Source organism: Ictidomys tridecemlineatus, chromosome 1 (genome assembly GCF_052094955.1).
Source record: "Ictidomys tridecemlineatus isolate mIctTri1 chromosome 1, mIctTri1.hap1, whole genome shotgun sequence".
Lineage (NCBI taxonomy): Eukaryota > Metazoa > Chordata > Mammalia > Rodentia > Sciuridae > Ictidomys > Ictidomys tridecemlineatus.
This window is the reverse complement of record NC_135477.1, coordinates 147,909,412-147,935,436: the sequence shown is the minus strand read 5'-3', so window position 1 is coordinate 147,935,436 and position 26,025 is coordinate 147,909,412. Positions and strand designations below refer to the sequence as shown.

The window sequence follows — 26,025 nt, the reverse complement described above, 5'->3', positions numbered from 1 at the left end:
ACCTGAAATCTTCTCCTGCAGGAACATGAGTCAAAAGTCACAACATGATCCCCAGTTACAACTTTGTGGCAACCCCAGCTGAAAACTGTGCATGTAGAAGGACATGAATTTGCATAGAGCAGAATGCTTTGGCTTCTCTCTCCCTCAAATTTGTATACCAACATCTAATTCCAAATATGAGGGTATTTGAAGGTGGAGCCTTTAGGAGGAGATTAGGTTCTGATAGACGGCCCCTCAGGAATGGGATGAATGACCTTCTAAAGGGGCCTCAGTGATAGGTCTGGCCCCTCCCACCATGTGAGGATGCAGCAAAAACAGAACCAGAAAGCATTAGCTTGTTTATCAGTTACCTAGTCTATGGTATTTTGCTATAGGAACCCAAATAACCAAGACAGCAATGGATACCATCCAGAACATTGAAAACTGCAGAGCCCTTGGCACATATGGTCTTCTACAAGCATGAGGAACTATGAGGGTATCAATTATTATTATTCCCATCTGATTGCTCCTTGAGGAACTAGAGGCTCAGATGTGTGACTAAATTTATTAAGCACCTACTAGACACCAGTGCTATGCTCCCTGATTTCCTTAAAACAAAGTTGTGATGCAAAGTTTAAAGTCATCATTTTATAAAGAAAAGCATGCAAGTGGCTTGAGGGCAGAGGAGCTCTTCCATAGAAGATGGGTTTGGGGGAAACACTGTGCTGGTCCTCATTTCTGTCACTTAACAGCTGTCAATATCACAGTAGATCTGAGAGTCATCACAAGCTCTTAAGACACCTGTGAATACTAATGAATACCACCAATTGATGCTGCCCCTTCTTTGCCTTCCACCCCTTCCTCAACCCCCAATGAGAGTAGAAGTGGTCATTCACTTCTGAGAACTTCAGTTTTACATCCTGAGATTTTTTTTTCCTTTCTTAGTTGATTAAACACATTTATATCCCTCATCTCATCCACTAGGATGCAAACTCAACGAGGAGAGCTTTAGGGATTTTGTATGTGTACGTATACACACACACACACACACACACACACACACACACACACACACCCCTCCAGCCTCCCTCACATAGCATAGAATCTGCATTAAAGAAGAAGTGAGGCTGCCCTCACTTCCCTTCCCCTCCTCCTGGACTGGTGGCCTTTGCTGAAGCTGTCCCTTGCACTGAGAACCCGTCCCTACTCTTTGCCCTGCTGGGATTTATCACTCTTCTCCTCCCCAAGAGGCCTTTCCTGTTCAACCAACCTAAAGCAATTCTATGGCACCCTGCTCTGATACTAATGAACACTTATCATAAGTGATTAGATACTTAATAATATTATCAGCACCTTCCAATAAACTTTAATATCTACAAGGGTAGAATATGGCCACTCATCACAGAACTCCAAACCCACAGCACAGTATCTACCACCTGGAAGGCAGCCATAAATACTTGTTGATTTAAGAAATTATTACTAACTTCAACATAGCAGAATCTGTATTAGCGACCTTTGACACACCATCCCCAGTGCATCTGAGCAGTTTTCTGAACTAGCCTAGCAAACTTACAGCAGGAAAAACTGAAGCCCTGAGGTCCCTCATGACCATAACCATATTCACCAATGGCCTCCCTGGTCCCTGTCTAGAGAAGAGATCTAGTTTCATCCCAGAGGGGAGGAGAGCCCCCACTACCTTGCTTTCCACGTGAGGGTTTCTCGAGGGTATGGGACATTTGACCCACTAGGCAGATATCACCAGAGACTAGCCCTGCACTTCACTAAGAAGCATGATACTCCAGTCCCCCAGCTGTAAGCAGGCCTTTTATCACTTGGTCACAAAGCCACATCAGGTTCATTGTGCACATGTGAACACACCATAAGAGATCCTTGGAAAAGTACCAAGGTCCCCAGACTAATTAACTTTCATCTCTCTTGTACCTCTGTGCCTGGAGGGGCTGCCCTCTGTCCATCCCCTCCATGAAGAACATTAAAGACAGATCATTAGTTTGAGAACATTCTATTTAAAACACCAGGCCTCCTAAAGATAGCCTTGGATGTCCATCTAAATCATCCTGAGTACATTTTCTGGCCCAAGAACCTGCGTGGTCAGTGCCCCAGATGGGCCCTACTATGGTGGCTGATATCCATAAAGAATGTCTTTCACAGTTCAGTGGTTGAATCAATCTGATATAAAATGTCTAAACTGAAAACCTGTAAGTTGGGATTCTGATGAGTTTTGCAGAGCAGCAAGCAGGTGACAGTAGATTTATTAATAACAATGGAAAAGGGATAAGATTTGAGAAAATTAAAACAGATAAAAGCAGAACTGGAAAAATTCAATCCGATAACTTTTGTTCAGGATGACACAGGCCCTGATGTACCTGGATGCTATGCATCTCCAGAATTCATAGGGATTCCAACCCTCATGATGGGCAGCTTAACATCTTCAGCAAACTACAGGGGGTTCAAGCTTGTTTATTTCTCAATGTGTAGGGACAGTTAGGCTAATATGATTCACACCTGTGTGCTGCCCAGCAAGACCTGATCTGTGGTAGAAATCATAGCTAGTGATTATCTATTCAAAATGGGCATACTCACTTCAACCTCCTCTTTCTAAAACAATTAAATCTAAGGCAGAAAATATTCCAGTCTGCACGTACCTTAATGCACAAGGACACCTATAAATGCAGCTCCTGCAGCTTCATCACCCAGTCAGCATCACAGTGTACTATATGCCTTTTTCCAGAGATGGAGGTAGGAAATGAAAGGATGTCATTAATCAACCCTTGGCTCTGTAAACAGCCACTCCCAGCTCCAGAGACACCCAGCTTATTAACATCTGGGCATGCACACATCCTGGAAATTCAACCATAAAACATCTATCGTCTACAGATAGGAATTGGCTTGGAAAGAAAAAAAAAAAAGTCAGACAATGATTCAATGCTTTGGAATTAGCAGGAACAAGAATCGCCCCTGCTGGGAGGCAACCCAGTCCAAGAGCCTAGGAAGGAGAGATGACAAGCTTCCAGAACAGAGGCTCTGGTCCTTGAGGGCTATACCCCAAAACTGCCCCACAGGCAGAAGAGACTTATGGAGCCTTTGCTGGGTAAAGCCTGCCCCCCACACCCCCTCCTTCTGATGGCCGTGAAAAGAGCTTATTTTTTAAAAAAAAAAAGTGTTGGGGAGGGGAGCCAGGATAGGACACAATATGGGTATGGTACATTTTATTGGAAGTCTTGCATTTGTTATTTTTTAAATTATACCTGTAAACCTAGCCTAGTGAATTTTTCTTAAATGTAATATCTGATTCTTACTCTGTCCCCTGCTCCAAAGACTAAAAGTTCCATGCAAAAAAATTCACACAATTATTTGCATCTCCATCATGAACAGCTTCTTAGTCTCTGCTGTTCTTGTCCTCAAGATCATCTAACCAATACCTTTGGTTTCAGAGAAGAATACAAAAGAATGGAGAAGTTGAGTAGTTTGCTTGAGTTATGAATTCATGTTCCACAACAGTCCTAGGAGAAGTTGGGCAGAGCAAGACAAGACCTTTTCTTTTTTCTTTCTTATTGTGTCTTTTCTTATTGTGTCTTTGAAGTAATTAAATACTTCTATATTTAAGAGACATGTGAAAGAATCACAAAGGGGAATAATGAACCTAGAGTCATTGCTTTAGAAAGGAGAAAACGGTTTAGAAGCTAGGACCCTAGGGTCCTGCATAGCAGCACTTCTAGGACCACAAGCACACTGGCTGGTGGGCTTTGGCTAGGAATGAAGCAAACTAACTCTCTGAGAGTTCACCCCTAATACCCCACTGCAAAGGCAGCTTTGAAGTGACTGCCAATCTGGTTCCCAATCCACCCCTTCCTGTTCCTGTGTAAGGAGGGCAGTTATTTAGAGAAGTTGAATAGTCCCATCTGCAAAGTGGATGTTATAATACAGACCTGGCCCACCTGTTGTGAGAAGTCCACAAGCTCTCCCTGCAAAGTGTGCCTAACAGGGTAAGTGCTCAGTAAGTACTTCTCTTGAAAGAGCTGCTTTCCCTCCTCTCATGTCTCTTCTTCAGCAACAGGTACTTGGCATGTGGTTGGAACAACACATGAAGAGGTAAGCATTTGCAAAATAATGGACCACAGTGAAGTGTTTCTTCTGTTTACAAAAGAGACTGACTTAGAGTAAGGCACACCCAAAACTCAGCAGCAAGCATCCTAGAAACAGCACCAATCTCTCATTAGCGCTATCTTCAGACCACAGCATGGTTAATGAAGGTCCTCTGAGCTTAAAAAAGAACCCAAGGCAATGCATGGGCCCTATGGAGAAAGGGCATGAGCTACACAAATATAAAATCATGGTAATGATTGTGGACACAGTGGCACATTGGTAATTGGCAAGGCCTTGAGATGTAAAGCACCAGAAATCCATCCAGGCACCCAGGTATTACCCACCTTCTGCATGGCCACGTGTCTTCCAAACTTCAACAGATATGTGTATGTATAATCAATCGGTTCAAAGCCCCTGTAGCAGGAGGCAGTGCTTTGTTGTAAAACAAAACTGAGATGAAATAACCGTCATCCTTTCAAATATCCTCTGAGAGTTTGGTATTTGAGGCACATTCTGTGATGTACTTCTCTCTGACCTCAAACACTTTGATTCTTTTTTTCAAGTTCACATAAAAGAGAGAAAGCTCTCAGATTGGTCTACTGTACCGAAAGCCTCGACTGGATCTGAATTCTTTGCTAGTGCAGAGAATTAGTTGTTATTCCAGATAGTTAGGAAGCGAAGATGAAGGGCTATTACATTAGAGAGGCCCAGCCCTTTGGGAAGTTGGGCCATCTCGCTCCTTATTTAAAAATAGATGAGTTCCCACTGCTCCCCAAGGCTTTGAAGGGTACACTTAGATATTGTTAAGTCCCATCCTGACATGCTTTCTTCCCATTCACAATACACTTGCAGAATTTGAGAATGTGGCTTGTTCTGGAAGCTTAGAACAAATGCTTCAATTTTCTATTCTCTGAATGAAAATCAATAGCAACAGAGAGGTAAAATCAATGTTCAGCACTCCATAGGGGAAATCCCACCCTTACTCTATCTCCTACTCATACAGAACAATGAATCTGAACCAGCCATCCCAATTGGTGGAGAAACCCTGAGCACAAAGTCCTCTGCAGGCCTGAGGACTTTCTATCATCCTATCTCCTAAGAGAAAATTTTCCTTAAGAACTCCTCAGGGTATATATGTATTTAAAACCTGCCGAAAAGAATAATACTCCATTGTAATAAAGCCTTTTTAAATTTTATTTTAACAAACAAACCCATTGACCAGTGGGATCTCTGGCATCTAAGACCAGAGTTTGACTTCACTTTTTCCAGAAGGATCTACTTCATTATCAAGCCTTGTAGCCTTAGGCAACCACTGACCATGATCATTGTCCTCTTTTCAAGTAAATAGTGAGGGATTTTCTGTCACCATAGATGAGTTTTTATGTTTTCTAAATTTTCATGTAAGTGGAAATCATACAGTATTATGCTTGGTTTTGGTCTTTTTTTTCCCTTCCACTCAAAATAATAATCAGATCCATTTATGTTGTTAGATGTATCAATAGCCCCTTTGTTATTTATTGCAGAGTAGTAATCCATTATATTGGATGGACCTCAGTGTTTTTATCCATTTATACAGTGATAAAACTTCAGGGTTTTGTTGTTGTTGTTCTGTTTTATTTGTGTTTTTTGTTTTGTTTTTGTTTTTGCTACTACAAATAAAGCTGAACATCCATGAGTACATGTGCTTTCATTACCTATTTCAGAATCAAATCTTTTGTGGTATGTGTTTTGTGAAATTTTCTTCTAGGGTGACTTGCCTTTTTAGTTTTGTAAAAGTATCTTCAGAAGATCAGACATTTTTAATCTTGGTGAAATCTAATTTGTTCTTTCTTTTTGCATCTATTGCTCATGGCTTTTGTGCCCTAATTAAAAAATTTCTGTCAAAACCAAGGTCACTGCTCCTGTTTTCTTCTAGAAGTTTTATAGTTTTAGCTCTTACATTTAAATTTATGACCTACCTCAAGTTAACTTCTTTTGTATAGTACGTTATTAGTCATTAAAATTTGCATACATAGTTTGTAGTATCAAAAAAATAATCTCTTATATAAATTAATTAAGAGGGTCCAATCCAAATTTTTATATGCAGTATGTTACTGCTTGTTAATTAAAAACAACTCACCTAACAAAACCTATGGCAAGAAGAAATAAAAGACAGAAATACATTGGGAAATTTTTATTATTGTTTTTAGATACAGTGACCCCTACTTCTTTCCTTTGGGTTATTTTTTAAATTTTTCTAACTTTTAATGTTTCCTATAATAGGCATTGACTATAGTTAAATCAAAAATAGCCTGGAATATTTTTGGAAAAGTCACTTAAAGAGAAGGTTTCCTGATCCAAGCCACTGCACACTGTTCTTTAGTGCATATATGTCCCTGGAGACCTTGAGGGGGGACATGCTACCAAAAATCAGCCTTCTCCCACCCCTGCCAATATTGCTTAATGATAAGAAGTAAAACAAAGAATTTCCAGAATTCTTCAAAAACAACATGAATTGAGCTGAAGCTTCAGAATGAAACCAAATACAAATCCTAATACAAATACCACCTCAATCAAGGAGAAGATTCCAGCAAAAGGAGGGCTGTGTTGCCCTGCCCTATTACACAACCCTCTACCCGCTCCACAATCCCCGACAAAATTGCTTGGTTGGTCCTGAAATGCTGTGGTCACAGATGTGTGCACCTAAGGGCTTCTCCAATCACTCAATCTGCACCAACCAAAAAAAAAAAAACAAAAAACAAAAAAACAAAAGCTAATGAAATTCTGTCAATGATTCGTTCACTGTCCTTCTGTCTTCCGCTTGCAAAGGCAACCTAAATCTGGAGTCTCATACTCAGCCTAAGGCTGGCTCAGCCGCCTCTCCACATGTGCACACTCCTGACTGTCTGGAGGGCGGGATTCACCCACTGTGCTGCTGTAGAGGCCAGCTTGGCTGGCACAATTGTCCACAGATGTTTTGAAGAAAGAAAGATTACTTTCCTGATTGATGAATAAATAGAGTTGTCAACATGGTTTCCCTGATCAGAGGGGACCCCTGAAGTATAATGTGGAAGGACAGATGTTTCATCTGGGAAGATGTCCAAGACCCTCAGAAGATGTATGCAATCGGCTGATCATGTGGGCTGAGTAATTCAGCCTCTGAGAGGTCGAGGACAAGGCTGGACCCACAACCACAGCGAATACCACTGCAGGAGCCACTCCACCTCCCAGTCCCAACAAGGGAAGTAGGCATGTCCCCTCAGTCAAAGCTGCCTCTTTGATCTATTTTTCCAGTAAATGTCCTAGTATCAGAAATGCAGCCATTTTCTTGGTCCTTACCTGTGTGAATCATCAAGGAGACAACAGAAGTGCACTGTAATCCTCACACTTACCCTTGCAAGAACAGTAAAGACAGCACCGTGAGCCTTAGAGGGGAAAGGCATCTGTAGGGAGCTATTTTTTCTTAGGAGTATGCAGATTTGGGGATTTCTAGCTTAAATTGCAAAATGAACCTTACAGTAACAATAACTATTATAGTCATTGTTTCAGTAAGTGGAAGAATATCTAATATTTTTTGACATTATACTGTGTATGTTATCCCCTATGTAAGTGCAACTACCAAACCCATTTAACAGGTGAAGAAATACAAATTCAGAAGTAAAGTAACTTGCCAAGGTCACATAGTCAAATAGTAGCCAAGATGAGACTTGAGCCCAGATTGGTCTTATTCCCAAATCCATGCTCTAAGCCACTATGATTTTGTGGTCACCAGGAGATATGGGAGATGAAGATTAAACTTTTCACATAGGCAAAAATGTGATGCTCAGAAACATGACTTGCCCAGGAAAATATCATTTACCTGGATATGTCTGAATACAAGCAAGGTTGCTGCCTTGGTCTCAAACAGATTTGAATTTAAAACCACAAACCTCTACTCTGGTATTTCTAAAAAAGTCTGAATTTTGAAATCTAGGAAGAAACAAGCAAGGGATATTCTCTCTCTCTCTCTCTCTCTCTCTCTCTCTCTCTCACACACACACACACACACACACACACACACACAACCAGATAACTGAACAACCTAGACACTATCCCAGAGAGTAATTGGGAATTTTCAACAAAGGAAACCACATTTCTCTCCATCAGGGAAGGCAGAAATCACATGCAGCAGGAGATTGAGGCATGTTTTCTTAGAGTACATAACCTTTAAAAGAATTTCAAATATCAACCAAAATACATTTTTTACATCAAAGTTCCCAGTGACCTTGATTTTCCTTGAGTATCTGAATAGGACCTCCTGAAACCCTGGGGCCTAACAAAAGCCTGGCACACAGTAGGTATTCCACAGCTTTTTGCTGAATAACAGCAAATAAACCATAGACAAGGGAAGGTAGAATGAAAAGGCTAACATATTGTAGTAGTGAAAAATGTAAGCTTTAGAGCTAGATAGATAATACTGGATTTGAATAATGGTTGCCACTTGTTAGATATACAAGCAAATCACGAATGCTTCACTCTGCCTCGGTTCTCTCTTTTGTACAGTGGAGATAAAAAAAAAAAAACAATACCAAATTTAAAAAAGAATTCAAGGACAAAGATGCTGAGCACAACACCTGGAATGTGCTACACATTCCAGGGACAGGATGGGTCTTTATTAAAGGAAGAACCTTCCAGTTAGGAGGACAAGAAAAGCTCATTATAATACCTTGCATTTTTGTCTGACTATGCTTAAAACAACCTTGAAAATCTTGTTGAACGAGACGATTCTGAAGGAGATGAGGGAGATGAAGGTTGGGTCTATGGTTGCAGAGGCCATGCTTAGAGAAGCCAGAGATGGCAGAGTCACCCTATGATAGGAGTACTGTCTTTCTGCCAGATCATGATCCCAGGGGTGGCACCTCCACAGGCATGTTTAGAGAAAATCACTTAGGGGAGGAAGGGCAATTAAAATGTATTTTAACAAGAACAGCCTAAAGGAGCCTGCACTGGTTAGACTTTAAGGATTAAGAGAGGGAAGAGTACCCATCCTTCAGGATCTCAGGTGGTTAATCCAGAGCTAATAAAGCGAAAGTTCTAGGGAGGTCAATTGCAGTGGGAATGAAGTTAAGAAAGCCTGCTATATTTTCCTAAGTTATGGTGCAGTCCAGGTGAGTGGCAGGGCAAGCTGCTCAAGACACAACTGGGCGTAACTCCGACATGGTGTTGCTGCACTGCTCACTTGCACAGCAGTTAAAGAGGGAGTGTAGAAAAGGCACTGAAATCACCTTCCTCTCACCTCCACTCAGCCCCTTTCTTAAAGAAAGCCTCCATGTGTGTATGTGTGTGTGTGTGTGTGTGTGTGTGTGTGTGCGCGCGCGCGCGCGTGCGTGCGCACGTTTGCTCGCACACATTTGTGTGTCTGATTTCTTGTTTTAAATGTTTTTATGGGAATGAAAATATAAGCAGCCTGAATTCAAGTCTGTGTCCATCATTGTTAAGTCTAAGCCTTCTGGGTGTCTAGTGCTGGGTGGGGTGGCATTGAGAATAAGGGCTATAAGGAAGAAGAGAAAATTGGGGAGAACTCCCTCTGGGCTTGGTAAATAGGGATAGGCCTGCTATACCCCAGCAAATAGCAAGACATAATCTAGGAAAGAATGGTAGTGTGGCAGGAGGTAGAAGGTAGAAGGTAGAATGGTAGAAGGCAGGAGGGTTATGGCAGCAGAGACCCTCTGGCCTCAAGGACTCAAAGGATTAACATAATCAGATACAACCAGGAGACAAAAGGTCCAACCTCTGATTTCTTAGCAAATAACCCTAGTGGATCTTAAGGCTACTCATGGAAAAGGAAGGTACAAAATAATGACCAAGAATGGATTTCTGTTCATCTGCTCAGATGAGAATGCAGAATAAAAATTGAGTAGACTTAAAGGAATTAAGATGAATATTCTTTGCAAATTTGTGTTTGAAAACTGAGATTCATACCATTAAGCAAGGATACAGGCACCAAATATCCTACAAAATGGCAGCACAAACACTATGCTCTCCCTTCTCCTATGTTCCCCAATCGAGTCCAAGTACCCTTAGATCCACCAACTGCAGAGCGCCTCCCACCCTCCACCCACCTTGCTTCCTGTCTTACCTGGGCAGCAGGTGCTTGCGGCTGACACACAGGGCTGTCTGGTAGTCCTGGGTCACACACACTTTGTGAGGGCTGCATTTCACCTTCAGGCAGGGGTCCTTGGATGGGTCCAGGGCTGAGGCAAAAGGAGAAAGAAGAGGGGCATGAGGACCTCCAAGGAAATTTAATTTCCACTACTATTCAAATAAACAAATGGGAAATAAACCAATTGTGTGTTTGCACAGAGAAAACTCTGTGCTTTTTTCTGAGACTGGTGGGGATTGAAATGAAAACCCAAGCCAGAAGGAATTCTGTGTCTATCACACATGCTCTTCTTGAACATCAGGATAGTGATTCCTTGGTGCTTTGGGAGTTTTAGCATCTTCATTTCAAGCAGGAATTACTGTAAAAAAATCCTTTAGAATCTTACATGATCAGAGGAACAAGAGCTACCAAAGATTCCCCGTTTGGTTATTTATCTGGTGTTGGTTTTTATGATTTCAATCATGCTTAATTTTACTTATTTCCTATCACCTAAAAAGCCCTTAAGAACATAGGTTTTTGCTTCAGTTCAATAAATACAGGCCATGTGCATTAATAACCTATTTTAAGTTTGTAGAGAACTTCCAGATGCATAAGACAGTTTTGTGCCACACAAAGTTACAACGTAACAGGGAGGGAGAGGGGGAAAAAAACTTACACATAAATATTTATTGTGCAAAGCAGAATTAGATAAGGGCCATGATGGGCATATAAAATGATAACAGAGCTTGAGAGAAAAATAGAGATCAATTTCTAGGGCAAAGATTAGTGAAGCATTAATATGTGAATTGGATCTTGAAGGATGGGTAGGATTTTGAAAAGTAAAGATAGAACAGGCAAACCAGGCAGGGAGACAAGCACAAGCAAATGCAGGAAGGCCTGTGTGGGCAATCATGAGAAATTCAATGACTGTTAAGTGTGGTCTGTGGGTGGGTAATGAGGGAAAGGGAGTTGACTCAAAGAAGTAACTCAAGAAAGCATCCCCAAAGACAGAGGTTCATATACAGCAACATATTCTGGAATAAGCTTGAGCAGCAGGCTCCTGGCTAATCAGCACTTAGCATGCTGAGGTGCACATGCTCATCTTGGGCCCAGAAGAGGCCCAAGGGAACTTCCTGCAAAACAAAAGCAATTGTGCCATATCCCAGATCTGGAGCCTAATGTCTATTAGGAGGTAAATCTTTCATAACTGCTCTCTACAGCCAGGGATATGAGGTTTCTCAATTTCCTCCCCATGCAGACATTTGGTTAAATGAAATGGCATTGCAAGCAGGGATAGCAAAACTACATGACAAATGCCATCATCCGCTCCACCAGTTCGTTCAGCTGTCACAGAGAGAAGAGCCATTTCCCTCCTCACGCCCAGGTCCAGGCTCTGAGCACCATTCCTTCAGAGGGTTGCCAAGAACTCCTCAAAAATCCTGAACACAGAGCAAACCGGCATTTCTGCTGTGTGAACAGCTCAAGGCAGCTCCCTCCCGAAGCAACTGTAAATGGGACCAGGGTACATTCTTAGGTTAGTCAGGACAGCAACAAGATCCAGGTCCTGGTCCAAGAGAAGCCATCTGGAAAAGCCTAATCCCCAAAAGATGTTCTCTGATATAGAAAGAGGCTCAAAAAAAAGAGAAGCTGATTCAAGTGCCAAGGCCCATGCTCATTCCTAGTTCTTAAGCTGAGGGCTGCCTTAGAGACAAATTGGAGAGAGGTCTATATCTGCCCTTAGATTCCTCCAAGGCTAGGCCTTCTAGAAATTTGAAGCAAGAGCTTCCTAGCCCCAAATAGAACTTCCTTAGTTTCCAGGGATGTCTGCTTGAGAAGCCAGGAGGATGGTATAGTTTCTGCCAGTGACTTTTCCTTATGCATAATTCCCCACCCCCACCTCCAGGGCTGCAGCCAAGTCAACATGGGCTTACCTTCCAAGACTTTTCCAAAATTAAGTCAACAATTAAAAGGATTACCAGATGACCACCAACAATGTCCATTCCCATTCTCGCACTTCCATCCACCACTACAGATCTCAGGAAACCTGGGGACCAATGACTAGCAGTCCTGCCATAGTTACAAGGGTAGGCTATTTCTCCAGTAGGTGCCAAGAGCTGCAGAGACCTCGGGATCTGGACTAGGTAGTTCTCAGAGATGGAGGTTAGTAGGCTGGCCAAGAAGAATGGGCATTGAAATCTGCAGTAGGACATGACGAGCTTTGAGGCAGAATCTGAACTATTTTTGCTTCTATGGACAACTTCTCAACCATGCAATGTTCACACTGCCAGCTCTGATTGGATGGTGCAGTCACAAAGAAAGTCAATCAGCTGAGCAGAAATAAAAGGAAAGAGAACAGACTCCAGAGTAGGCCTTTTGGGATGGGGTCCTGGCTATGCAATTTACTAACCTTTCTATACCTCAATTTCCTCTTCTGTAAGAGAAGAATAATAACATCTATCATTGCTGTTTGGTTGTCTTAAGTATCAAATGAGTTAATATCTGCAAGTGCTTACAACAGACCTGGTACGTGTTAAGCACCTCTTATGAGTTAGGTTCTTCAGGTTTGTATTTTGTTCCCAGACTGAATAGTAAGCCTTCATAATCACAAGAACAATAGTTAGCACCACTGAGTGCTTCTGACATGCAACCAGTGAACCCAGCCTTCTAATTGGATTACCTTGCTTAATCCTTGCAAGCATCCAAGGAGGTGGCTGCTGCTAACATCCCCATTTTATAAACACAGGTCTGAGAAAAAAACTGCTAATGAGAGGTGCAGAGGGTGTTTGAAAACCAGGTCTGTGAACCTGAACTCCTCACTACGTGACTCCAGCATGGGAAACAACTAGGATCTTTGTTGGGCAAGGGTCCAACCTTACCCAGGTTTGAAGCTCAGATGGCACGATATTCTTGAGAGCCCTGAAAGGCAACTGAGATTTAATGGCCAAAAGTAAGAGGGAGCTGCCAGGGCATCGGGTGCTGCTGAAACTGTGATAGCAATACCCTGCCTGTATGCCCTCAGGACTAGGTTACCAGTCCCATTCCCCAGAGGGTAGGATGGACATCTCCAAACAACTGCCCTCTCTGGATGCAGCAATCCTCCAAATGAGTCACCTGACCTGTGGTCTGGTCAACTCTTCTTCTGCAATCTTGTCATCCTGCCATTAGTCTAACTAGTATAGATAACCCTTGGGATCCTAGAAGCTGACATTTCTTAACAAATAAAAAAATAATAATAAAAAATCCAACAAAAAGTAATAATAATGAAATTATCATTTAACTCCACACACATACTTAACAATTTGCATACAGAAATCAAGTCTGCTAGAAATTAATTACTAGGGTCTGAATACTTGAAACATGTATGCGAATTATTTAGAGTAAATGAACTTCACAGAACAACAAAACAGTAACAAATCAAGCTGTCAGCATTTGTTTAATCACCAGGATGCATTTTGATTTTGAAAAACAGCAATATGGGGATTGAAAAGGGATGTGAGGGAGTCATTTCCATTTCAATGCAGCAGTGACACTCCTGAAAGGCTCCCACAACCACTGGTCCTGGACAGGGATGTGTGGCTCCTCTTTCTAAAGGGAATGATAAGAGATCTGAATAGTAAGTGGCATTTAAGAAGCCTTTTCATAAGATGGAGGAAACTGCAGAGGTGAGAAGGTAGGGAAAAAACACTGAGTGTCAGTGAGAGCCCAAAGCCAGGCTCAAAGCCTCCCTGTCATGGTGCTGATGATTTCCTGGAGATTATGCTGCAAGTTTTAATCTCCCTCTGCACATGCTTGGTAACAGCATGCAGCACTCTCTAGAAGATGAGCGCCCTGTACCACTTGCATCACCATACCTGTAAGACTCATGTGGACCTAAACTTGACAATGTGCCTAGCATAGAGCAGGCATGCATTGAAGGTTAATTCCATCTTTCCTGCCTGTCTTCTTGCAAAAGCCAATCAAGGGTCAAATGGTATGGGACACATGTCCAATTATCTTTCTCAAATAAATTTTACAAAAACTTTTCTCAAAGAAAAAGGCCCAAGAATGAATTAATTTAAAGAGATTTGTTGAGCTGCAGAGTATTGAATTCAAAAGCCAGTTAATTACCAGTTCCATCTAAGTTTCTTTTTTTTTTTAATTAATTTTATTTTTTGAGCTCCCTGCTTGGTCTCAATTAAGGTGCTGATATTTTAATTATCTTAATTGTTTCTGAACTTGTTTTCAGTTCAATGAGTTATTTTTTAATTAGCTACATTGATTTTAAAATCTGAAAATCAAGACTTTTCTCTGTCCTTGGGCACACTGTGTAGGCTAATTGGCAAAGGATCATGGTACCAGGAATAGCAGAGCTTGATACTACCTCACAGATGTTGAGACAAGAGGAAGGTTCCATTTTGTAGGTTGTCCCAAAGGGTCCCTCAGTTACTTAGGGACATCACACATGCTGTTGTGTGTGTTTAATTAACATTTGCAGAGAATCATTTTATGTGAGCCACCTCTGCAGGCTGGAGGCCAGCACCTCTGTATTGCACACAAGATGTCCTACCTGCTCTCTAGGGCTCACAACTAGAGAGGAGACAGGGGAAGGTGGGAGATGCCTGACCCAGCTTTTCAGAGGGTGAGGTAAGATTTCCTGGAAAAACTCACATCTGTGGAAAAGTGGTTTGAACCAGGCAATAGGGTGAAAAGGAAGTTCTCCTCCCAGGGGTATGCAAGATCTTGGCAAGCAAGGTTGAGGAAGTGAAGAGTTTCAATAGGTTGGTAGCAAGTTGAAGTGGGAGTAGTGCGTGGTAAGGCTGGATAGGGTAATCACGCAAGTTCATGGAGGGCCTAGAAGCCACAGCAAGAATTCTGAGCAGCCATGGCCTCCAAGTTCCACAGCAACTTCAAACATGGCAGAACCTGGTGACCTGGCAGAACCATAGCACACCTTGGCATTCCAAAACTGGAAGAGAGGAACAATGTACACATATGATAATTAGAAAATGGCACTTTAATAAGAACAGATGCAAGTAAATCTGGGATGGAGGGCCCAGTGGGGCTCCCTTTCCTTCTTAGAGAAGTTTCCCTACTCCCTCTCCCCAGGGACATCAAGCATTCTGAGAAGCCACAAGTCCACCCTCTGAGACCAGTAAGCAAAAAACTTATCAAAACCAACTCACGAAACTCATGGTCCAGTCTGGTAACTCCCAGAAGCTTTTTCAGAAAAAAAAGGTCCCTTAATTTGCAAAATGTCTCCAAATTAATGATGACCTGTTGTCTCCTCCTTGCTTTTAAGATTGCCCTCTATCTGAATCATGCACACCCAAGACTCTTCTGAAGAGCAAATAGGGCCAGTAATTCATTAGGAGTGACTTAATGGATGACTGACAAAGAAATTATTCGCAACTGTGAAAACCTCATCAGGCTAGGATTCCGAACATTTATTACAGCTTGTCTGTCCCCATGGTAACCTAAGCATGCATCTTGTCTCCCCACCTCTCTAGAGGGGCTTGTTTACCAGCTGATGACAGAGCGTCATAGAATACAAAAGAGAAGATTCTACCCATTGAATTTTGCTGTAACCAGGGAAGAATGGCAGCAAAGAAAGCTTACTTCACCATTCTCAGTTTTCATATTCAAGGGATTGGCCAAGTTCTTTGAAGCCAAACAAAGGGGACTACTGGTTATGAGTCCAGATAGGGCAGTCAGTTGAGTGACATGGAAGGCTACACTGGTGTGCCCAAGGACTGGACAATGATAAAGAAGGGGCCACGGCACAGAGAAGACAAAGAGGCACAGGATGAGAAGATGCATCTGGCCAAAGATTGCACTCCTTTTCTTTCTCCTGTAAACTGTGAGCCTGAGGACTCTTTTCTTTATGTGCCAATTGTGTCAAAGCGTCTTCGCTGATACTTTATTAGTATGTTTCAGGTGGGGCTGCAGATAAACTGATAACAGCCTGTTTGGGAAGGTACTCTATTAATTTCAATGATAACAGTGGTTAAAACTACATGAATGAGTGTGTAGGCATTTACTATATTATCCTCTCAGCTTTTTAGTGTATGCCAAATATTAATAAAAGATATTTTAATATACAAAAGAAATATGATGACCCAGCAGGTTAACACATTAGGCAAAGATATTTTATAATAAGAAACAATTATAAATAATTTGAATATTCATCTATATTAATCTGCTCAGGCTGCTATAACAAAATACCACAGAATAGGTGGTTTAAAACCAAAAAAATTATTTTCTCACAGCTTTTGAAGTTGAAAATTTGAGACAAGGGTGAAAGAGTAGTTTGGTTGTATGAGGGCTCTCCTCCTGATTTGAAGATGGACAACTTTGACTCGTGTCCTCAGATAGCCTCTCCTTAGTACAGAAAAAGAGAGAAATAGAAGCTGAGCTTTCTGATTTTTTTGTTTGTTTGAAGTACTAGGGATTGAACCCCGTGACACTATTATTAAGCCAAATTCTGGCCCTTTAATTTTTTTTTTTAAATTTTTATTTTGAGTCATAATCTAAGTTGCCCAAGCTGGCCTCAAACTTGTGATTCTATTGTCTCAGGCTCCAGAGTTGCAGGGGTTACAGGTATGTGCCAGCCTTTCTTAAAAAGATACTAAACCTATTGGATTAGGATTCTACCCTTATAACTTCATGTAATGTTAATTCTTTCCTTAGTGGTCCCATCTCCAAATATAACCATTCTGGGATATGGTGCCTGAACATATGAATTTGGAGGGATTCATAAGTATTCCATCTATAACACCAACTATAGGTTAATTATTTAGTTAATTATAGGGTATTCATTTATGAAATAGCATGCAGGAATTTCAAGGAAGCAAGTAGATCTTTATGTACTAATATGGCTGATGTTTGTGATGAATTAAGTAGAAAAGTAAGTTGAGAAAACCAACCAGCAAGTAACTTCTCAGCACCACGAAGTTCTAATGGCAAAGCCAAGACTCAAAACCAGACTCATTCTTTCCAAAGAAGGCACCCTCTCCCCTTCTAAATCCTGCTTCCCTTGAAAAGAAGCTCCCACCACCACCACTAGCCCCAGTTTCCACCTCATTCCCAGTTTTTTTTTCTGATTAACTGTTCTCTGTCTCCTGGGACCAACCCTGAAATAGACCCTAGACTAACTCAAACTCCCAGAGATCCCAGGCCAACACCACTGCTGCCTGTCACTGACTGGAAAACTATCTGCAAAAGACACAGTCCCCTTTTTCAAGCCCTGGAGAACCCTGCCTGCAGCCACGAGACACTGAGTCATGACCATAGCCAAAGGTAGTATCTATCCCTGGGAGATTCTGGCATTCGCTTCTGAGATAAAGGAGTTAAGACTACCCATGACCAGCTAGAACTAATGACAGATGCTAGGATGAGCTTGGACCCTCTGTTCACATACAAAACAAGACATTATGGGCAGCCACTGATAAGCCCAACATGGTAATTTACACATCCTGATCATTAGAAAAGAAAGCATTAAGAGGAGTCTGCTAGAGCAGCTGTGGAAATGCGCCCCATAAAATCAGTGGCCACAAAATTTTATTAGCCTGGCCAGCCATCCGCCCTTTCTTAGCCTGCTTCCCAGCTGCTCTGGGATGTGAAGACGGGACCTCGCTTAATAATCCCAACAAGAACCTGAGTTGCCTTTGAAATGGGAGGGGGAAGAGAGCAGGAGAGAGGAATTCAGTAGAAAGGAAGAGGAAGCATTTTATTATATAATACACCAGCTAATTAAGGGGATAATGATGGAAACAGTGACATCCACCAATCTGTAGAACAATGTACCAGTGCCCATTCTAATTTAACAATGAGCAAACTGACACAGAGATCAGTTTACTCTTAATTTATTGGTAACTGAAGGAGATTTTAATTAAGGAATCTGTTTGTGACCATACCGCCAGTGAGCCTGGATTTCGATCATGGTACGTCTCACACTAAAGCTGATGCTCAGAGCCACTAGGCTAAAGGTGAAGACAACAGTGCCGAGCAGCAGCACACAAAACTACTATAGCCACCTTCCCTAGGAATCACGCCACCCAGAAGACCCCAGGGGAAACTTCTTCTGTGTAGAACACACTGACTGCACTATCAGAAATTAAAGTCATATTGTTAGATTTTTTTTAAGAAGCTTCTGTTACTTTTATAATGAATAAAGAGTCAATGTTTCTTTCAAAAGCATTGCTGCTGACCAGTGAACTTAACTCTGAATTAAGAAATAGCTAGGCCAGGTGAACCATGTATGTGTGGTTCCTTCTACGAGGGGTTTTCAGTTCACATCATAGAAGGGGAGACTCATGAAACCTGCTGTCAATACGAAACAGGGCAGCGTGAATAATAGGATTACAGCAGGTAAGGAGATGGAATGGGCAAAGAGGCTGGAGGGAGAGAAAACGGGGCTCAGTGTCAAGTGGCGGAAGATGGTTCACTTCAGAAAACCACACACATAAGCTGCCTCATTCTTGGTCAGATACTTATTTTCTTAAAACTAGAGAAACTGGGAATGATATCAACCAAATGACATTGTAATATTGTGTGCAAGTATGAATATGTAACAACAAATTCCACTTTGTGTATAATTATAATGCACCAATAAAAATACAGAAATAAAGGAAGAAAACTTTAATACAACAGGAAAAAAGAAAGAAAGTAGTTGTCACCAGATTAAGGGAGTTTCAACCTCAAAATGTGTGCAAAGGACAGAGGCCTTGTCATTTGGGTCGCCCTGGGTCCATTATATTATTTACACTGTGGTTTGGACCCTCTGGGTTTCACTTAGGTATTGGTGGGAAATTTTCTAACATGGCAGAATCATCACGGGTGCACTGAGCCATGGCAGGAAGCCACAGTAACCGCTCCTGATATATAATGCACACGGAAGGAGGTTTCCAAACCCCATATGAAAGCTGACCACTTGGAAAACCCTGGGCTACCTCCTCTCTTGGGACACCCTGCTTCACATTTCCTGCAGAGTATTTTCACTTCACTAAATAAATGCTCTGTGCTTCTTCTATCTATGTCTTCCACCTGAAATCCTTCTTTCTGGAAGACACAAACTGAGAAACATATCACCTGGTAAAGACAGCACCTGAGACTGACCTCATCTCTCAGTAGAGGGACAAGACACTATCCACAGAGAAGTCTTAACATACTCATCCATCAAAATGGCCAGGATTTATTAAAATATTATAGCAATACAAGTACTTGGATTCTATTTCATTATAATTGGCATAAATTATTCATAAGACATTTATGAGCAGAGGAGTAAGAATTACTCAAAATACAAAAGAACCAAATTCTATAACCTAGGAGAATAAGAGGACATAAAAAAACACAATAAAAATCAAATATTTCCAGGAAAAAGGTATACTTAAAAGATCACTGTGGCTCATAAAGTCTATCTTTTGTATCTGTGCTTCATTTAAATGCAATTAAAATTCCCATTAAATGTGGAGTTTTTCCTAAACCAAAGGCATCCAGAGAACTAACTCCTTTGGTACTGGTTATTCTGTTATTATTCGGCAGCTATGATTGTTGACCATAAAAGGATTGGAAAACTCAGAAGCTTCAAGAATTCCCCTCACCCTTCAAGATTTTTAGTGCATGTAGAATATAATTACTGGTGGGACTGCAAATTGGTGCAACCACTATGGAAAGCAGTATAAAGATTCCTTTCAGAAAATTGGGAATGGAACCACCATTTGACCCAGCTATCCCACTCCATGGTTTATACCCAAAGGACTTAAAATCAGATTACTATAATGGTTATAGCAGCTCAATTCATAATAGCTAAACTGTGGAACCAACCTACGTGTCCCTCAATAGATGAAAGGATAAAGAAAATGTGTTATAGACACTCAATGGAATATTACTCAGCTTTAAAGAATAGTAAAATCATGGAATTTTCCAGTAAATGGTTGCAGTTGGAGAATATCATGCTAAGTGAAATAAGCCAGTACCACAAAACCAAAGGCCAAATGTTTTCTCTAATATGCAGATGCTAATTCACAATAAGGCTGGGGGCACTAACAAAGAATAGCATTACCTTAGATAAGGTAGAGGGAAGTGAAGGGAGGGGAGGGGATGTGGGGATAGGAAAGACAGTAAAATGAAACAGACATTATTACTGTATGTATATATGTGACTACATGACCAATATGATTCTGCAACATGTACACTTAGAAAAATGAAAAATTATATCCCATCTATGTATGATATATCAAAGTGCATAAATGCATTCTACTGTCATATATAATTAATTTAAACAAATTAAATTAAAAAAGAATAGAAGGATCAAGATCAGAGAGATGTGGGTTTGAGAGGAAAGGTGCTACTTTGCCACCTCCTGCCTGAGTGAGATCTCATCAGGTTCCTTGACTGAGTCAGTTGCAGACAAACAGATCCACTTCACTGTAGTATGGTGAGGATCCGATGGGATAATGTATTAAAGGTGCTCAGCACAGGAACACACTCAGTTGTCATCCTCATCACTCTTACCCACTCCTTTTAGCTTGCTCCTGAAGTACAGAAAAGGGATACCCCCCAAGGGGAAGGGACCTTGAACATTTAAGAGAGGCAAGATCCCGAGGCCATGATTCTGTTTGGTCTTTCTAATCCCCAAATGGTATATTCATCTCTATAAGAAGAAATACTGAAGCTTCATTTTTAGCATCTAGCACAGGGTCCATATTGTCTAGAAAACTCTTGCTAATTAATTACCCAGGTCTACACCACTGCTAAAACCCTGACAGGACAAGAAAGGAGTTCATGTATCTCTAGTGGGGCCCTGTATCCTCCCAAAGAATTAAAAGGCTGAGAATGAAAGATGAAAATACCCCCCCAACTGTGCACTAAGGTCTCACAATGCCTCGTATACAACATACACCACTAGACTATTTGTTTGTTTGTTTGTTTTCAAGAGAAGGTCTAAGGGCTTTGAAAAATCTGTACTGGAAAGTCCTGCAAGTTGAGTATTAAAGTACCCTAAGAACATACATGTAAGCACTGTTGGTAAAAGGTTTTGGGGGAAAAAAAGGAGCCTGATTCAAGACAAAAAGAATCTGGTAAAGATTGTCTACTCAAGAAGACCAGGGTCTGAGTCCAGGGAAGTTAGTAACATATATTTTGGGGACAGCTGGATGGGCAAGTTCAGCAAGGTAGGCTGCATATATAAAGTTGGTGCTTTCTGATCTTCAGTCCACCTGATGCCTTCTGCCCTGTCCTATAAAGCTCAGCAGGAACAGGTATTAACAGAAACCAGAACAATAAAAGGCAAAACCTGCCCCAAATTAGAGATGGTGATACTCAAATGACTCTCAAAGCCTCAAGTGAGGCTGTCACTTCAGTAGTGTGGCATCCATGGAGCCAAACCTCAGTGCAGAACTCTGGTGAGGCCACATGCTGCTCCTTCACTGGTCACCTCTCTGAAAAAGCTAAAACCAAGCTGAAGAGAAAGAAACAGGCAGACCCACATTGCATGTATTTAGCACAGCCTGTCCCACCCTCTCTTTTTCTTGTTTTCCCACAATCAAATCTAAGTCTTGGCTCTCAGAATGTATGGGAGGTCAAACAGAACACAAATCTACAATCTCCCTGCAGCATCTATTTTACTAGATGGTGAGTAACTTAAAACCTACCTATATCATGGCAGTCACCCATCTACTAAGAACAGAATGCAAAATTCATTTAAATGGGTATAGAAGAGATTTCAAGAATGCATGTGCCCATGGCGTGTTCTGTCCCCAGAGCATCAGAGTGTTTGCTCACACTTGCTCTTAGAGGATCTTTGGGAGAAAAGTTTGAAAAGTGTTGGAAGTGTTTACCAAGTTTACAGGGGGCCAAGAAGGAAGCAGAGAGCTCTCCAGGGTACTGATATCTAAGATGGAAAATCAATGCCAGTAAAAGTACATACAAAGAACCTTTAGAAGCAAATGGTTCATTCTTATGGGATCAGAAAACAGCTACCATTATTAGAGATGATTAATCAAAAATGTATCCTATGTCCCCAGAATAAACTTCCATGCTTCTTCCCAGGGATCTCAGTCCCACAGAGAAAAAAGGCCTAGGGTGGTTCAGAGCACTGACCCTGCATAATTTAAAGCTTTTTTGAGAACCTTCTATGTGGCAAACATGAGACAAGATATATTAGTGAGTTATAAAGCATTTGTGGCTCCCCAGGTATCAAATTTAATATCATAATTAAAGCTGTTATTACTTTTGTCCCTCCCACTGTTAATTTTTCAGAAACCCTTGGCTAAGGATTTATAAATGAGTAATCAGAGACTATTCATTTCCAAGTCCTTTCTTTACCCAATTATGGCAGATTCATTTCTGCTTCTTTGGGATGTTTCCCAAGGCCATTAAATGTCATTCCTTAACTGAGAACATTGAAGTAATCATGACAAAGTTAGTGCTGAATGCAGGCAGGGTTTCTTGGGGCATCTTCTACACTATTAGAAACCATCTCAAGCTGAGAGAAGAATGTTGCCTCTCCCTCTGTAGGGTTTGGTAAGTGCTATACCATGTAAGTCTTATTTATTCTTGTTCTTGTTTGAGTGTGTGTCCCATGATATTCAGTCACCGCTAAAATATGTCATATGCACCCAAATAAGCCAAGAAATTCATGTTCCAAACTTGCCCACAACTAGCTCTCTTCTGTACATGTCTCTCCACAATGTGCCACTCAGTGGAAATTACTTCCCTTATTTTATTCTAAGATAAAATGTAATATAAAATCTAATATAAAATATAAATCAGGCCTTAACCATGCATGGAAGACAGATGCAACAATAAATACCAATGGGTTCTCCTAAAACAAACATGAAACAAACACAAGGAGTAAAGTTTTTTATCTTTGTTATGCAGCAAAAAATACAAAGTACTCAGCAGGAAAGCAGAATAGCAAGAAGAACATTCCTGGATACCATAGGGCTATAGTATTCCTTCCACCAAAAGAGGGAGTTGACATTTTTGTTTTTCATACAGACTCTAAATTTCAAGGGTTTGGGAAAGAATTTCATGACTATGTCCTCTGTAGTCTGACCCAAACTTTTTAGTTCCTATTCCATGCCCACAGTGTCTTTATCATCCAATACTTACCTTCAGTTACCTTAAACAACTCACACATTCTCAAACATGTGGTATCTTTTTTGCCTCATACAGAGGGCACTGTCCAATGCAAAGTATCACTTCCTTCTGACAATTACAGAATGAGTCCAATATATCCACACTTGACAAGAAAAATAAACAAAATTAGATCTTGCCAAAGACCACGCAACTAAAGGGCCAATCTGAAATGTGACTCCAAGTCTGTCTCAATCCAGTCGAAGGCTTGAAAGATCAGAGATAATGAATCCTCTTCACTACCACATGATAATGCATCCTCTTCACTACCACAGGCACCATAAACAGTGCCTGGAGTATCATGGGGTTTGTTACAGGTATTAAGCCCAGGTCTATGGGCTTCACCCTTTCTTTAGCCTGCTCTGTGAGGCCAGGGACCAAGTTTGCTCACCATATCTCCATCTTTGCCATAGGATTCCTCTTAAACATTCCTCACAGCTGCAAATTAAGCCCTTTTCTTCTCCAAGTTATCTTTAAACTGAAGCACAGTCCTGAAATCACCTAGTCTCTAATCTCTGCTTCCAGAACTGTACTCTCCATGGCAAGGCGCCCCTGGCCAGTCCCCCTCTCAGGGGCCCGGACTCCACCCTCACAACTCCGTGCCTCAGAAACCAGATCACTCCATTGCCGTCACCCATACAGTCAATGAGGAATGGGTGGTTTTATGGCTTTCACTCAGTAAGGCCCAGCTTAAAATCTATACCTGGCACCCATGCACTTCAGGTATGGCACGAAAGGAGAAGAAAACTGATGATATAATGGAGAGTCCCTTTTCCCCAAATACTCCTTCCCCTTGCAAATGTTTAACAGAGATTTTTGGCACCAGATTCCACTGGCTGGGACTAAACCAGCCATCAGGCCTTTTGTGATCCTGAAAAAGCTAATGAGAGTATGTGTTGCTGTGTAATCCAAACACTAGCCATTTCATGCCCAATCGTTTTTTAAATGGGCAACAAATCTCCCTGGTGTGTTCCTTTCTCTGACAAACAAAAGCTCCGTCTGGTCTCTTTGTGGGCCCTGTCCAATCAACAAGGGCAAGAGGTCTTGGATGCTAATTCAAAGTCCCAGTCACAATGGCAGATCTACCAGGCCCCCAAGCTCCAGCCTTACAAGTTTTCCCCAGAGGAAGTCAAGTCAAAATCCAGAATTTTGAACTCAGGCTGATGAAGCACACCACTGATTTTAAGTAATTTTTGTATAGGAAGCTCTTTGGATGAAGTTTCAAAATGAGCTACCAAGCAGTGGCATTGATGGACAAAGAATGATAAGACTTCATGGTATCAAGATTGGGTAGAAATTCTCAGCACCACAAAGAAGGGGCTTCAGGAGTACATTCATGGTTTTTTTAGGTACTAGGGAAGCAGAAGTACCTTTGCACCTGAGACGAGGGTGGGCCTGTGGCAGAAGGTTCACGGAGTATTGCTGCAAAAATAAAGTGGTGAGTTGGACATGGTCTGCTGTCCAAAGCTGGTGACTGGTACTATAGGCTTCCAGGGCCATGAGTACATCTGCCCTCAACCCATTCCAGCTCACTGCTATGTTCACCTCCTGGTACGCCTCTGGGTTCTTTTTCATTCACCAAAAGAGTTTTCTATTTTGTTTTTTAACATGTTCCTTGGCAACTGAAATATTTCTTATCCAGAAGTTCTGTGAGTTTCCTAAAAACACCTTTTATGACAACCCATCCCCCTTTATTTCCAAAGAGGAAAACAGCAGGGGAAACTGTGTTTACTCTAAAGTAGTTTGATACCAATAATTGATTTATTTCTTAGGCAGAGACCTTCACTGAGCACCAACTACATGCCAGGCATCATTTCACGTGCTGAACAAGGGAGGACCAATCCCTCTGCTTGTGACACTTTCAGACCTGTGAGAGTTACCACAAGCAGATATGACCTAGAGGGATCCTTAGAGCAATGCCAGAGAACAGGGCCAACTTTTCTCCTCATTTCACAGCCAAGGTCACAGAGACATCCATTAAAGACAGGACACAGAATTTGCTCAAGTGCCCAGAACAAAAAAGGGACAGAGCAAGAATTTAACCAGGGGTAGACTCAGAGCCACCCTGTCCCTGAGGCCAGAACAAGCAGAACCTGCAGGCGTGCTCTGACCACCACAAAAGGTACTCCTAAGATAAGCTGCTAGAGTCCACATATGGGGAGAATCTTTTCTCGTCTTTTCAAGTTTTAGTTGTCTTTTTGAGCCTGGCTTCTTTTGCTTAACCTGATGATCTCTGGTTCCAAAAAGATGACATTAAAGTAGAAATGATACAATTAAAAAAAAAAAAGAGGAAGAGGATCAGGGGAGAGTAGAGGAGAGGATAAGGGGGATAACAGGACCATGGAAATCATCAATGCGTGTTCCATGCATTTACCACAGTGAAGCCTATTATTCTGTGTATCTAATAGGCAATAAATTTTTTAAAAAGTTGCAAGCAATGAAACATGGTTCAAAAATCTGGAACAAATTTCTGGATGATGTTTAACTGGAAGGTCTGGCTGCACTTGGGCTTGTCTTTCCACAGGGCTGCCTCCTTCGCTGGTTTCCTCTCCTAGCCTTCCTCCCTTCCTCCATCTTTCAGTGGTACATGAACTGCCCACTGGCCTCAGAGGCACTTGTGTTTGTACACCTCGAGCTCCACAAGAACATAGCTTTTCTTCAAAAAATAAACAACCACACTGTTCACATCCCATGCCGCTTTTACTCGGCAAGACTCCCAGGACGCC

The 26,025-nt window shown here is 41.5% G+C and overlaps 1 protein-coding gene across 1 annotated transcript in view; it reads right to left on the bottom strand.

Moving 5' to 3' along the window:
- Spock1 (SPARC (osteonectin), cwcv and kazal like domains proteoglycan 1) overlaps nucleotides 1–26,025 on the bottom strand; it is a 498,332-nt gene that overhangs the window by 144,148 nt on the left and 328,159 nt on the right. The window contains exon 4 of the mRNA XM_013361913.4: nucleotides 10,181–10,295. Coding sequence (XP_013217367.2) covers nucleotides 10,181–10,295 — 115 coding nt within the window. The remainder of the gene's footprint in view (nucleotides 1–10,180; nucleotides 10,296–26,025) is intronic.